Source organism: Hylobates moloch, unplaced genomic scaffold, assembly GCF_009828535.3.
Source record: "Hylobates moloch isolate HMO894 unplaced genomic scaffold, HMol_V3 SCAFFOLD_11, whole genome shotgun sequence".
NCBI lineage: Eukaryota > Metazoa > Chordata > Mammalia > Primates > Hylobatidae > Hylobates > Hylobates moloch.
Genome location: NW_026652286.1, coordinates 41,946,683 through 41,960,586, shown reverse-complemented (window position 1 = coordinate 41,960,586; position 13,904 = coordinate 41,946,683). Strand labels below are relative to the sequence as shown.

General features: G+C 35.5%; 1 protein-coding gene across 1 annotated transcript; it reads right to left on the bottom strand.

Annotated features, from left to right (window-relative positions):
- Positions 1 to 1,542: 1,542 nt before the first annotated feature.
- On the bottom strand, positions 1,543 to 2,496 carry LOC116477333 (olfactory receptor 52E8). The gene has a single exon (XM_032168050.2). The coding sequence runs from the start codon at positions 2,494 to 2,496 to the stop codon at positions 1,543 to 1,545; it is 954 nt and encodes a 317-aa protein (XP_032023941.1).
- Between the last annotated feature and the right edge of the window lie 11,408 nt (positions 2,497 to 13,904).

The following is a 13,904-nucleotide window of genomic DNA, read 5'->3' as shown; positions in this document are numbered from 1 at the left end:
TTATACTTTAGGGTTTTAGGGTACATGTGCACAATGTGACAATGTGCAGGTTTGTTACATATGTATCCATGTGCCATGTTGATTTCCTGCACCCATTAACTCGTCCTTTAGCATTAGGTGTATCTCCTAATGCTGTCCCTCCCCCCTCCCCCCACCCCACAACAGTCCCCGGAGTGTGATGTTCCCCTTCCTGTGTCCATGAGTTCTCATTGTTCAATTCCCACCTATGAGTGAGAACATGCGGTGTTTGGTTTTTTGTCCTTGCGATAGTTTACTGAGAATGATGTTTTCCAGTTTCATCCATGTCCCTACAAAGGACACGAACTCATCATTTTTTATGGCTGCATAGTATTCCATGGTGTATATGTGCCACATTTTCTTAATCCAGTCTATCGTTGTTGGACATTTGGGTTGGTTCCAACTCTTTGCTATTGTGAATAGTGCCGCAATAAACATACGTGTGCATGTGTCTTTATAGCAGCATGATTTATAGTCCTTTGGGTATATACCCAGTAATGGGATGGCTGGGTCAAATGGTATTTCTAGTTCAAGATCCCTGAGGAATCGCCACACTGACTTCCACAATGGTTGAACTATTTATAAATTTCATTATGAATGAAACTGCTAATCGCCACACAATTTCAAAATCTCCTGAAGAAAAAAAACATATGTCTCAACACTACTTTAGGAACAACTTATTATTTCTTTTTTCTCAAAGTATATAAGTACTTAAAGACAATACACTGTGTCTTTGAATGTTTCTACAGCTCATAAACCTACACATGAAACATGGTAGAAGTATGCATATGCACACGCACATATATTCATGTATGTATAAATATGTCATGTAAATATTATTTAAATAATTAAACAAGCAAATGAATGAAATATTTACGGATGTATATGTCGTGCTCATGCTGCGTTATTTCCTTTTTCCTTTACTTTAATACCTAATTTTATGACTATGCTTGCATCTCTAGGTGCATGAGGGAAATTATAGTAACTATTGAATAAGATTATGGTAGGCTTGATATGAGTATATTCATGTGTAGTATACCTGTCAATACCCATATATCTACACTGCATCTATGGTATGTTAATATTATTACTACAGTAAGCTATTATTATTATTTTAAGAATTCTAGAAGCCACTTATTCTATTATCTTTTTAAAGTAAGAATTTTATTCTGTATTCTGTTATTTGTTAAACATGCTAAAGAAAACTATAAGGCAGTCTATTTGGCTTAAATTAGTGCTTCCTATTAAACATGTAGTTTGAGTAAATCACTCAACTTTTCCGAACATTAGTATATTAATCACAAGAGTGGAAAAACTAATACATACTTTATAAAACTGCCTTGAGGATCCAGAAACAGAAATAAAAGAACTTGGAAAAGGAGAGTTCAATAAGGGCAAAATTCTCATTATTATAAAGTCAAAATCTTCAGTTAACAGATAAATAATGTTATTGGCTGCAGCATTCCCTTCTGTTTTTCTGCTTTCTATTAGGTTAGAGTGACAGACTCTCCAACCTCCAACTGGTTAGTGATTGGTCTTGAGAAAAATCCTCAGCACTCTCTCTCGAATCTGCCTGGTCCTGACTCCGTAGATTACAGGATTGAGGGCTGGTGGAACAACCACGTACAGGTTGGCTAATATAATATGTATATATTGTGGGATATCATGGCCAAAACGATGTGTCAAGAATGAAAAAAATGCTGGTGTAAAAAAGGCTAAGATAATACCAATATGAGAACCACAGGTGTTGAGAGCTTTGAGTCGAGCTTCCCAGGAAGGCAGGCAGAAGACAGCATACAGGATCCTGACATAGGAGAGAATAATAAGGATAACATCCAGTAACAGGAGAGATATGTTGCCAAGGCCAAACCTAATGTTGACTTTGATGCTGGCACACGCCAGACGGGCAATGCCCATGTGCTCACAATAAGTATGAGGGATGATACGATGCCCACAGAAGGGCAGCCTCAGAAGGAGAAACACCAGTGGAACAACCATGTACAGGCTCCTCAGGATAGCTATGCCTGCAATGAGGCTGATGATTTTGCTGGTGAGGATCATGGTGTACCGAAGAGGTTTGCAAATGGCAAGGTAGCGGTCAAAGGCCATGGCCACCAACACAATGCTCTCCATGGCAGTGAAGAAATGGATGAAGAACATCTGAGAAAGGCAGCCTCCAAAAGATATTTCCTTGATATTGAACCAGAAGATACCCAACATTTTGGGGATGGTGGCTGTAGACAAGCCCAGGTCAATGGAATCCAACATGGCTAGGAAGTAGTACATGGGCTCATGGAGACTCTGCTCAGTCTGGATCACAAACAAGAGAGCAGTGTTTCCCAGGAGTGCAACAAGATACACAAAGAAAAAAGGGAATCCAATCCAAATGTGCACATCTTCTAGCCCTGGGATACCCAGCAGTAGGAATGAAGAAGGATGGAACTGGGTGTCATTAGACATAGACATTCTTCCTGCCATATAAAGCTGCTGGGCACACTAGCGACTATTATAATATTCCTATTAGTAATTCTTGTTCCACTTCTTATTTTGTTCAGATTTCTAGTCAAATTCAGAATAACATATTAATCTTTCTTTATATCTATTCATGAGTAAGGTAAAATACTTTCCACAATTTCTACTAGCCTCTCCTGAGCAACATTGGTACCAGGAATAGAACCAGTCTTGTTCTGCTGCCCCTTTACCTAATATCAAAGACTAATATAAAAAGAAATGGCAGAAGAATGTCATCTGCCAAATAAAAATGCAAAATCTGGAACTTAGCCAGAACTAAATGAGAAAAATAAAGTTCCAGGGTCAGTGTCTATAGAAACGTTACACATATTTTTGCTTCATGATCAAGGTATTTGTAATCTCAACTATTCCTCTATTTGGGAATCGAAAATGTAGTGTGTAAAACCCTGTTTCTGTGTTGTTATGCATTTTTACAGGTATTCGTGACTACTAGACTGTATACTTCTGTGTACAATTTAGACTGTATATACTGTATACAGTTTGTGACTACTAGACTGTATACTTCTGAGAGTAGAAGAAACAATTTATCTTGCTCATATGCAGGAAAAAGATCTGCTACATAATAGTTCTCAATTTAAAACCTCCACAAATAGACATTGATTAAAAGGAGGCAAAACAGTGGGTAATTTTAATGTCATATTTTAGGAAATAAATAATTTAGTTTCCATCACGCTTTTGTTTGAGAAAAGAAGCTTATCCATCAGATTTGGAAAATGGATAAAAACAAGGAAAAGAAAATACTTGACAAAGAGTATTTTGCAGCTATGATGGAACATGGATGAAGAGATAATTTTAATCTAGATAACCCTATTATTTGGAGAGTGCATAAACACAAACATTCAGTAAAGAAACTGTTTATATATAGGCCAGATTTTTCTGTGGCAAGGAAACTAAATATTCTGGGCTACAAAATTTTCAAATATATCTCAGTCTTATATTCATGGGAAGAAAGTAGAAGCCCTTTGGATGACCTACAGTTTAGCTGCTACTCAAATTCTATCCCAGCCGTTTTGTCTTTATGGATGTCTCCAATATAGTAAATTCTGAATTTACATATAGTAAATTTAAATTCAGAATTTACATATAGTAAATTCAAACTTTGAAGCAAAAAGTTCATTACTGCGCAATTTACTTTACTTGGGAAAAACTAGTTTTCCAGATAATGCGGAATTGGTTAAATGTGCCTTGGCAACTACACAAAAAGCGTTGAATACAATTTAAGAATACTTGAACATTGGGGGAAGTCAGAATTGAGACGTAAGCAGCAAAGATAAAAGTGTGTGAATGTCAGCAAGTTCTACTTTAATCCTGTAACAACAAAAATGCGTTGCTGGTAGTACCTATTTGAAGCATATGAAGAATAGCAAAAATGAGAGATAATTTGATAATTTGGTGAATTATTTCAGAGAGAGAGAGAGAATGTGCGTGTGTAAACTTGGGTGAAACTATCAGAGATAAGAGTATAAACTTCCTGTTTTTCACTAATTGAGAATACACAAAATAGGCAGCGAAATACCTTTCACAATTTATCCCGTCAAATATTGAAGAGGTTCTCTATGTATCAGTGGTAATTAGGAAGTTTAAATACAAAAATGAATAAAACTGGTCATATATCCTTAAGGAAACCACCACATAGTAAAGAAGATAAAATTCCAAACATGAAATTTAAGAACTGTACTGCAAGTGCTATGGTAGAAATGTGCACAGGATGTTTTAAATGTAGAGGTGAGTCAAGAAAAATTCTATGGAGGAAGCTAGGCTTATGCTGACTTACAGAGAAATTCTTCTGACAAAAAAGAAAGAAAATTTTATTCTATATAAATAAGCAGGGGCAAAGTGGGAAAAAAGGAAGCACAGTGGCCATTTAGGATATAAAAATGAAATCAGTCATCCTCTTAATGGTCTTATCCAGAGATTCGTATTAAGTCTCATGTCTTGGTCATGTATAGGGGCTCCATACAGCATGAAATGAAAAAATAAAAATATGGCTACATTCCAAGGACAGCAACTTATCCTATGTATCTCTGTGGATTTTAAAAGAAGACTTGGAAATTAATGTTTCTCTTCTCCCTAGGACAACATCATTTCCAAGTTTATAAACACTGATCAAAGCAACCAATCAATTAATTATTCAATAAATGTTTACTTAACCATTATTTCAACACATATTTATATATCTTCCAATCTCTGCTGGATTTAAAAATAAAACTGGTTCTCAGGCCCTCTTTTGACTCCCTAACTCTAAGGTCCTACATGGGATTATATCCAGCTATCCAGCAGCTATGTCCTCAATGTGTCATCTTCTTAATCTACCCTATTGCACCAACCTCAGCCACACCCTACATATCCACACATCCTGGAACAGACGAGCATAAAGAAAAGACATAATGTACACCTGTTTTCTCATCTTTATCTAATCTCACAGTCTCATGACCAGCCTGCTATCATGTAACCTTATCCCATTTCTCAGATGTTTTATCACTCTAGCTCTGAGTCTATGTTCATAAAAGTCTATTCCTCAGGGCTATGCTTCTTCTGGATTAATTTATTTATAAATTAATTTTAAAACATTTTCAAAATTTGTCTTTATTTTTAATTTTTGTGGGTACATATCATAGATATATATATTTATGGGGTACATGAGATGTTTTGATACAAGCATGCAATGTGAAATAAGCACATCATGGAGAATGGGGTATCCATCCCCTCAAGCATTTATCCTTTGAGTTAAAAACAACCCAATTGCAAGGTTAGTTATTTTGAAATGTATAATTATTACTGACTATAGTCACTCTGTTATGCTATCAAATACTAGGTCTTATTCATTCTTTCTATTTTTTGTACCCATTAACCATCCCCACCTCCCCCCAGTCCCCCACTATCATTTCCAGCTTCTGGTAACCATCCTTCTATCTTCACTTATGCTATACCTTGTATGTTCTAGGAAATACAGAGAGCTAGTCTTTGCTCTTTTGCTGTTCACATGTATACATATATATACAGAGTCAGAAATAATAGCTAAAGAGATAAGGGATATATTGGTACAATTTCTTCCTCATCAGCTTTCACACTTTACTTTTGCATCTGAGACTTTGCATGGTCATATATGTGTGTAGGTAAAAATACAGTCAGGGGAATTTATGAGTATGAGTGTGTATTCACTCTTCATCTTGTTGTCATACTTTCATCTTTCCTGCATCTCTCCATACTAGCTTGCCATAAGCTCTTTCTCCATCCCTCTTGATATTTTTCACAGCCTAACCATGATATAACTTACCTTAGTCTCAAAATCTCTAAAAAACATCCCTTGGCATATTCTTGTGGTGCACCATTTATTATGCCAATAGAAGATATTTATACTGTTCTTGTGGCCTCACTTCCCCTGAGATGGGTACCATAGTATGTTGGAGACATTGATGTAGTACAGTTAATAGACTCTGGAGAATTCCTCTTTTCAATCTCTTCCTCCTTATACTGAAACAATAGGGCAAGAGTTTATCACTGTTCTCCTGTTTTGCCCATATTTTATATTCATTCACTGATACTGACAGAATACACTTAATTTCTCACTTCAAAATTAAATTGCTAAGTTCTTGGGTTTAAACACCTGGGATTTTTTATCTTTATCCTTCAATCCCATCTTCTTCAGTTCTCAGTTCTCTGACTCTCTCTCTCTCATCTTCAAATTTCTCTTCCTAGTCCTAATAAAATATTTCATTTTCTCATTTTAAAACCTCCTTGATAGAACTTTTCATGGAATCAATATCTAGTCATCTATTCCATTGTACTTTTCTTTATCAGTTCATCCACCAATGGACATTTGATGGCAACTCTCTGGAAATCTCTTCTACAGTGTGCATATCTATTTGACACCACTCAAAGCTTACTCTTTGTGAACAACATTTCTGTTGGGCTATGAGTCAAATACAATTGGCAGAAATTATTTAACATCACCGATTTCTGAAGCAGGAATAACATTGGGAACTAACAAAAGGCTATCCAAAAAATTTAAAAGAAAAATTGGGGAATAGGTTGATCATAGGGGATTTTTCAATGCTCTGAAATGTTCCTGAGAAGCTAAAACACACCATACACATGTACATTTTCATAATGATTATGAAAATGTCCAGAAAAGACCTGAGAAGGCCCTAATCTGTCATCTCTGGTAAAATAATATTAAAATATAGAATGTGAGTTATACTACAAGAAAATACCTGGTACATTCAAGATGTCATTTTCACATACAGACACATATACACAGACATAAACATAGTGGGATTTTTGTCATGTTGTAGAATATAAACATTTTAATAACAAAGCCCAGAAAATTCCTCATATAAAGGGCATTTATGAAAAACCCATGTCTCATATCATACTCAATGATGAATATCCAAAGGGATAATTAAACTTTCCCCCTAAGATCATGAACAAGACAAGGATGCTTGCTTTTATGACTACTATTTAACATCGTACTAGAAGTTCTAGCTAGAGCAATTAGCCAAGAAAAAGATAGAAAAATTATTCAATTTTTAAAGGAAAGAGTAAACTACCTTTATTTGCAGAAAACATATTACATGTAGAAAATCATAAAGAATCCACAAAAAACTATTAGAACTGATAAACAAATGCAGCAAATTTGCACAACACAAGAGCAATACTTAATCAGTTGTATTTTGCTGGACACTGGTGAAGAAAATTAATGAAGATCTAAATAAATGTAAAAATATTTTATGTTCGTGGATTGGGAGATTTAATACTGTTAAGGTGGTCATTTTCATAAAAGTTATCTATATATCATGTACAATTCCTATTAAAATCTCAATGTCTTCTTTGCGGAATAAAGAGAGATAAAACTAAAATACATATAGAAGAGAAAAGGCTCTTGAATATTCAAAACAATTTAAAAATTAAAACCAAAGTTAGGTGACTCACATTTTCTTATTTTAACACTTACTACAAAGCTATTGTACTCAAAAAAGCATGGTGCTCACATAACAATAGTCACAAAAATCACTGGAATCAAATTGAGAGTTGAGAAATAAACCCATATGTCTCTGGTCTATTGATTTTGGGCCATGATTTCATGACCATTCAGTGAGAAAATAAATAGTCTGGCTGAGTTTAACACAGCATGATGACTGTAGTTAGTAATAATGTATTGCTGTACTTTGATTTTGTACTCTGAAACTTTACTAAAGTTGTTTATTAGTTCTAGGAGCCTTTTAATAGAGTCTTTAGGATTTTCTAGGTATAAAATTACATTGTCAGCAAGGAGATAGTTTGACCTTTTTTTCTATTTGGATGCTTTTTATTTCTTTCTTTTGCCAGATTGCTCTGGCTAGAAATTCCAGTACCATGATTAATAGAAGTGGTGAGAGTAGGCATCATTGTCTTGTTATGATTCTCAAGGGAAATAGTTTGAGCTTTTGCCCATTCAGTATGATGTTGGCTGTGGATTTGTCATAGACAGCTCTTATTATTTTGAGGTATGTTCCTTCATTGCGTAGTCTGTTGAGGTTTTTTTATCATGAGGGGATGTGTAATTTTATCAAAAGCTTTTTTTGAATCTATTGAGATGATCTTATGGTTTTGCTTTTAATTCTGTTTATATGGTGAATCACATCTATTGATTTGCCTATGTTGAAAAAACCGTGTATCTCAGGGAAAAAAGCCTACCTGATCATGGTATATTAACCTTTCAAAGTGCCTCTGAATTTGGTTTGCTAATATTTTGTTGGGGATTTTTGTATTTATGTCCATAAGAAATAAAGCCCTGAAGTTTCTTGTTGTTGTTGTCTCTGCCACGTTTTGGTATCAGGCTGATGCTGGCTTCATAGAATGAGTTAGAGAGGGGCCCCTTCTCCTTGATAGTTTCAGTAGAATTGGTATCAGTTATTCTATGGATGTCTAGTAGAATTTGGCTGTAAGACCATCTGGTCCAGGACTTTTTTTGATTGGTAGTTTCTTTATTACTGATTCAATTTCAGAAGACGCTACTTGTCTATTCAGGATTTTAATCTCTTCCTGATTCAATTTAAGAGACTGTGTACTTCTCAAAATTTATGCATTTCCTCGAGATTTTCTCATCTGTGTGAATAGAACTGTTCATAGTAATGTCTGAGGATCTTTTGTATTTCTGTGAGATCAGTTGTAACATTGCCTTAGCCATTTCTGATTGTGCCTATTTAGAGCCGCTCTTTTTGTTTGTTAATCTAGCTAGGGGTCTATCAATCTTATTTATTTCTTTGAAGAACTCAGTATTGATTTCATTAACATTGTGTATATATTTTTGCATCTAAATTTCATTAAGGTCTTTCGTTACTTTATTTCCTTCTGCTTGCTTTGGGGTTGGTTTATTCTTTTTTTTTCTAGTTTCTTTAGTGGCAGAGTTAGTTTTTTAATTTGAGATCTTTCTACCCTCTTGGTGAAGGGTTGTAAACCGTCTTCTTTTTTTTTTTTTTTTTTTAAATTTTTTTTTTTATTATACTTTAAGTTCTGAGGTACATGTGCACAACGTGCAGGTTTGTTACATAGGTATACATGTGCCATGTTGGTTTGCTGCACCCAACAACCCATCATTTACATTAGGTATTTCTCCTACTGCTAATCCCTCCCCCAGCCTCCCACCCCCGACAGGCCCTGGTGTGTGATGTTCCCTGCCTAGTGTCCATGTGTTCTCATTGTTAAACTCCCACCTATGAGTGAGAACATGCGGTGTTTGATTTTCTGACCTTGTGATAGTTTGCTGAGAATGATGGTTTCCAGCTTCATCCATGTCCCTGCAAAGGACATGAACTTATCCTTTTTTATGGCTGCATAGTATTCCATGGTGTATATGTGCCACATTTTCTTTTTTTTTTTTTTTGACTTTTTTTTTTTTATTATACTTTAGGTTTTAGGGTACATGTGCACAATGTGCAGGTTTGTTACATATGTATCCATGTGCCATGTTGATTTCCTGCACCCATTAGCTCGTCATTTAGCATTAGGTATATCTCCTAATGCTGTCCCCGCCCCCCCCACCCCCCACCCCACAACAGTACCCGGAATGTGATGTTCCCCTTCCTGTGTCCATGAGTTCTCATTGTTCAATTCCCACCTATGAGTGAGAACATGCGGTGTTTGGTTTTTTGTCCTTGCGATAGTTTACTGAGAATGATGTTTTCCAGTTTCATCCATATCCCTACAAAGGACACGAACTCATCATTTTTTATGGCTGCATAGTATTCCATGGTGTATATCTTCTTAACACTGCTTTGACTGCATGCCAGAGATTTTGGTAAATCGTGCCCCTATTTCATTATTTTAAAATAATTTTTTTATTTCTGCCTTAATTTTGATGTTCACCTATGAGTTATCCAGGAGTAAATTGTTGAATTTCCATGCACTTGTGTGGTTTTGAGAGCACTTTTTAGTATTGATTTCTATTTTAACTGCACTGTGATATGAAAGTGTGTTTGGTATGATTTCAATGTTTTTGAATTTATTGAGGCTTACTTTATGACTAAGCATGTGACCAATCTTAGAATATATTCCATATGAAGATGAGAAGAATGTATATTCTGTGGTTGTTGGGTGGGGTGTTTTGTAGATGTCTATTATGTCCTATTGGTCAAGTGTATAGTTTCAGTGCAGGGTTTTTTTGTTAGATTTTTGCCTTAATGATCTGGCTAAGACTGTCAGTGGGGTGTTGAAATGCCCCACTATTATTGTGTGGTTGTTTTACTCTTTCTATGGGCCAAGAAAAAGCTGTTTTATGAATATGAGTGCTCCAATGTTGAAAATGTATACATCTAGGATAGTTAAGGCTTTCTGTTATATTGTACCCTTTATCATTATGTCATGCCCTGTGCTGTCCTTCTTAATTTTTATTGGTTTAAAGTCTCTTTTATCTGATATAAGAATAGCGATCGGTGCTCTTTTTCATTTTCCATTTCATGGTACATCTTTCTCCATTTCTTTACTTTGAGCCTGTGGATATCATTACATGTGAGATGGATCATTTAAAGACAACAGATGGTTGGGTCGGTGTACAAAAATCAGTAGCATTTCTATACACCAACAACGTCTAAGCTGAGAATGAAATCAAGAGCATAATCCCACTTACAGTAGCTGCAAATAAAATGAAATACCTAGGAATACAGCTCACCAAGGAGGCAAAAGATCTCTACAAGAGAACTACACAACACTGCTGAAAGAAATCAGAGATGACACAAATAAACGGAAAAACAATCCATGCTCATGAATTGGAAGAATCAATATCATAAAATGGCCATACTGCCCAAAGAAATTTGCAATTCAATGCTATTTCTATCAAACTATGAACATCATTCTTCACAGAATTAGAGAAAACTATTCTAAAAATAGTTTACACTCATAGAACAGAATAAAAAACACAGAAATAAATCTGCATGGATATAGTGATATGATCTTCATGACACTGACAAAAACAAACAATAGAGTAAGGACCCCCTATTAAATAAATGGTGTTGGTGTAACTGTTTATCCATATACAGAAGATTGAAGATGGATCTGTACCTTTCACCATATACAAAAATCAACTCAAAACGGGTCGATTTAAATGTAAGACCTCAAACTATAAAAATCCTAAAAGATAACCATAGAAGTACTCTTCTTAACATTGACCTTGGCAAAAAATATTTGGCTAAGTCCCCAAACGCAATTGCAACAAAATCAAAAATTGACAAAAGGGACCTAAATAAACTAAAAAAATTCTGCACAGTAAAAGAAACTATCAACAGAGAAAATACCCTACAGAATGTGAGAAAATATTCACAAACTATGCATCTGACGAATATCTAATATCCAGAATCCACAGAGTACATAAACAAATCAACAAGCGAAAAACAACCCCATTAAAAAATGGGCAAAGGACATGAACAGACATGTCTCAAAAGAAGACATATAAGCAACCAGTAAACATATGGAAAATGCTCAGCATTACAGAGAGAAGTGCAAATAAAAACCACAACAAGATACCATCTCATATCAGTTAGAATGGCTATTATTAAAATGTAAAAAAACAAATAAACAAACAAACAAAAAAAACAGGTGCTGCTGAGGCTGCAGAAAAAAGGGAAAGCTTATACACTGTTGGTGGGAATGTAAATTAGCCCAGCAACTGCGGAAAGCAACCTGGAGATTTCTCAAAGAACTTAAAAGAGAGCTATCATCTGACCTAGGAATTTCATTACTGAGTATATACTCAAAGGAAAATAAATAATTCTGCCCAAAAACACATGCACTCATGTATTCATTGTCATTGCTGTGGTATTCACAATAGCAAAGACATGGAATTAATCCAGGTGTCCATCAATGGTCAATTGGATTAAAAAAAGTGGTACATATATACACCATGGAATACTATGCAGCCATAAAAAGAATGAAATCATATTCTTTGCAGCAACAGAGATGGAGCCAAAGGTCATAATTCTAAGCAAGTTAACATAGGAAACGAAAATCAGTTATTGCATGTTCTCACTTATAAATGGAAGCTAAACAACACATGGACATAAATACGGGAACAAAAGACACTGTGGACTATTAGAGGGTGGAGGGAGGAAGTAGGTTGAAAAACTGCCTATCAGGTACTATGTTCATTACCTGAGTGATGGAATTCACACCCCAAACCTTAGCATCATGCAACAGTCCCATGTAACAAACCTGCACAAATACCCACTGTATCTGAAATAAGAGTTGAAATTTACTGTATATATCAAAATAGCTAAAAGAGAGGATTTTCAATGTTGTCACCACAAAGAAATGATAAATATTTGGGTGACAGATATGCTAATTATCATGATTTGATAATTCTACAATATACATATATATCAAAACATCACAGTTCACCCCATAATATATACCATTATTATTTATCAACTAAAAATTTAATAAAACTTTTAAAAAATGGTGCCAGGACAGCTGGATATGCACATGATAAAAGAGGGAAGTTGGCCGGGTGTGGTGGCTCATGCCTGTAATCCCAGCACTTTGGGATGCTGAAGAGGGCGGATCACGAGGTCAGGAGATTGAGACCATCTTGGCCAACATAGTGAAACCTCGTCTCTACTAAAATACAAAAAATTAGCCAGGTGTGGTGGCATGTGCTTGTAACCCCAGCTACTTGGGAGGCTGAGGCAGGGGAATTGCTTGAACGCAGGAGGTGGAGCTTACAGTGAGCTGAGATCGCACCACTGCACTCCAGCCTGGTGACAGAGCAAGGCTCCATCTCAAAAAAAAAAAAAAAGTAAAGTTGCACCCTTAAATAACACTATATATACAAAAATTAAATTAAAATGAATCAAAAACTTAAATATAACTAAAACAATGAAACTCTTAGAATAAAACATAGGGTAAGTCATGACTTCAGATTTGATTTCTTACATAGGGCAACAAAAACAGAGCAATGAACTATAAATTAATGAATGAAGCATTAAGATCAAAAACTTCTGTGAATTAAATAACACTATAAAAAGAGTGAAAAGACAACCCATATAATGGGAGAAAATACTTGAAAATCACATATCTGTTAAGAGTTTAGTATACAGAATATATAAAGAAGGACTCATACAATTTGACCAAAAAAAATTGTAAAAACAATTTTAAAATGGGCAAACCACTTCAATAGGCATTTATTTAAAGATATACAAATGGTCATGTGCCCAGGCAAAGATGCTCAATATCATCAGTCACTGGGGAAATAAAAATCAAAAAGATGATGACACATCATTGGACATCTACTAGGATGACTATAATAATTTCAAAAATGGAAAATGGCACGTGTTAGAGAGGATGTGATAAATGGAAATACTCATACATTGCTGGCAAGAATGTAAATTGATGTACTCGCTATGGAATAGTTTGGAACTTTCAGAGAAAGTTAAATGTAGAATTACCATAAGACCCAAGATTTCTACTTCTTGAAATGTACTCAAAAGAATTGAGGCTGGGTGTGGTGACTCACGCCTGTAATCCCAGCACTTTGGGAGGCTGAGGTGGGCGGATCACGAGGTCAGGAGATCAAGATCATCCTGGCAAACAAGATGAAACCCCGTCTCTACTAAAAATACAAAAAAAATTAGCCGGGCATGGTGGCGGGCGCCTGTAGTCCCAGCTACTTGGGAGGCTGAGGCAGGAGAATGGCATGAACCCGGAGGGTGGAGCTTGCAGTGAGCAGAGATCGTGCCACTGCACTCCAGCCTGGGCAACAGAGGAAGACTCCATCTCAAAAAACAAACAAACAAACAAACAAAAAAAACCAAAAAAACGACGACAAAAAAAAACAAAGAATTGAAAACAGGTGTTTAAAAAAAAACAACAAAAATGTTCATAGC

Excerpts from the sequence above, each read along its gene's own strand:
- LOC116477333 (XM_032168050.2), bottom strand. The coding sequence starts at position 2,496 with ATGGCAGGAAGAATGTCTATGTCTAATGACACCCAGTTCCATCCTTCT.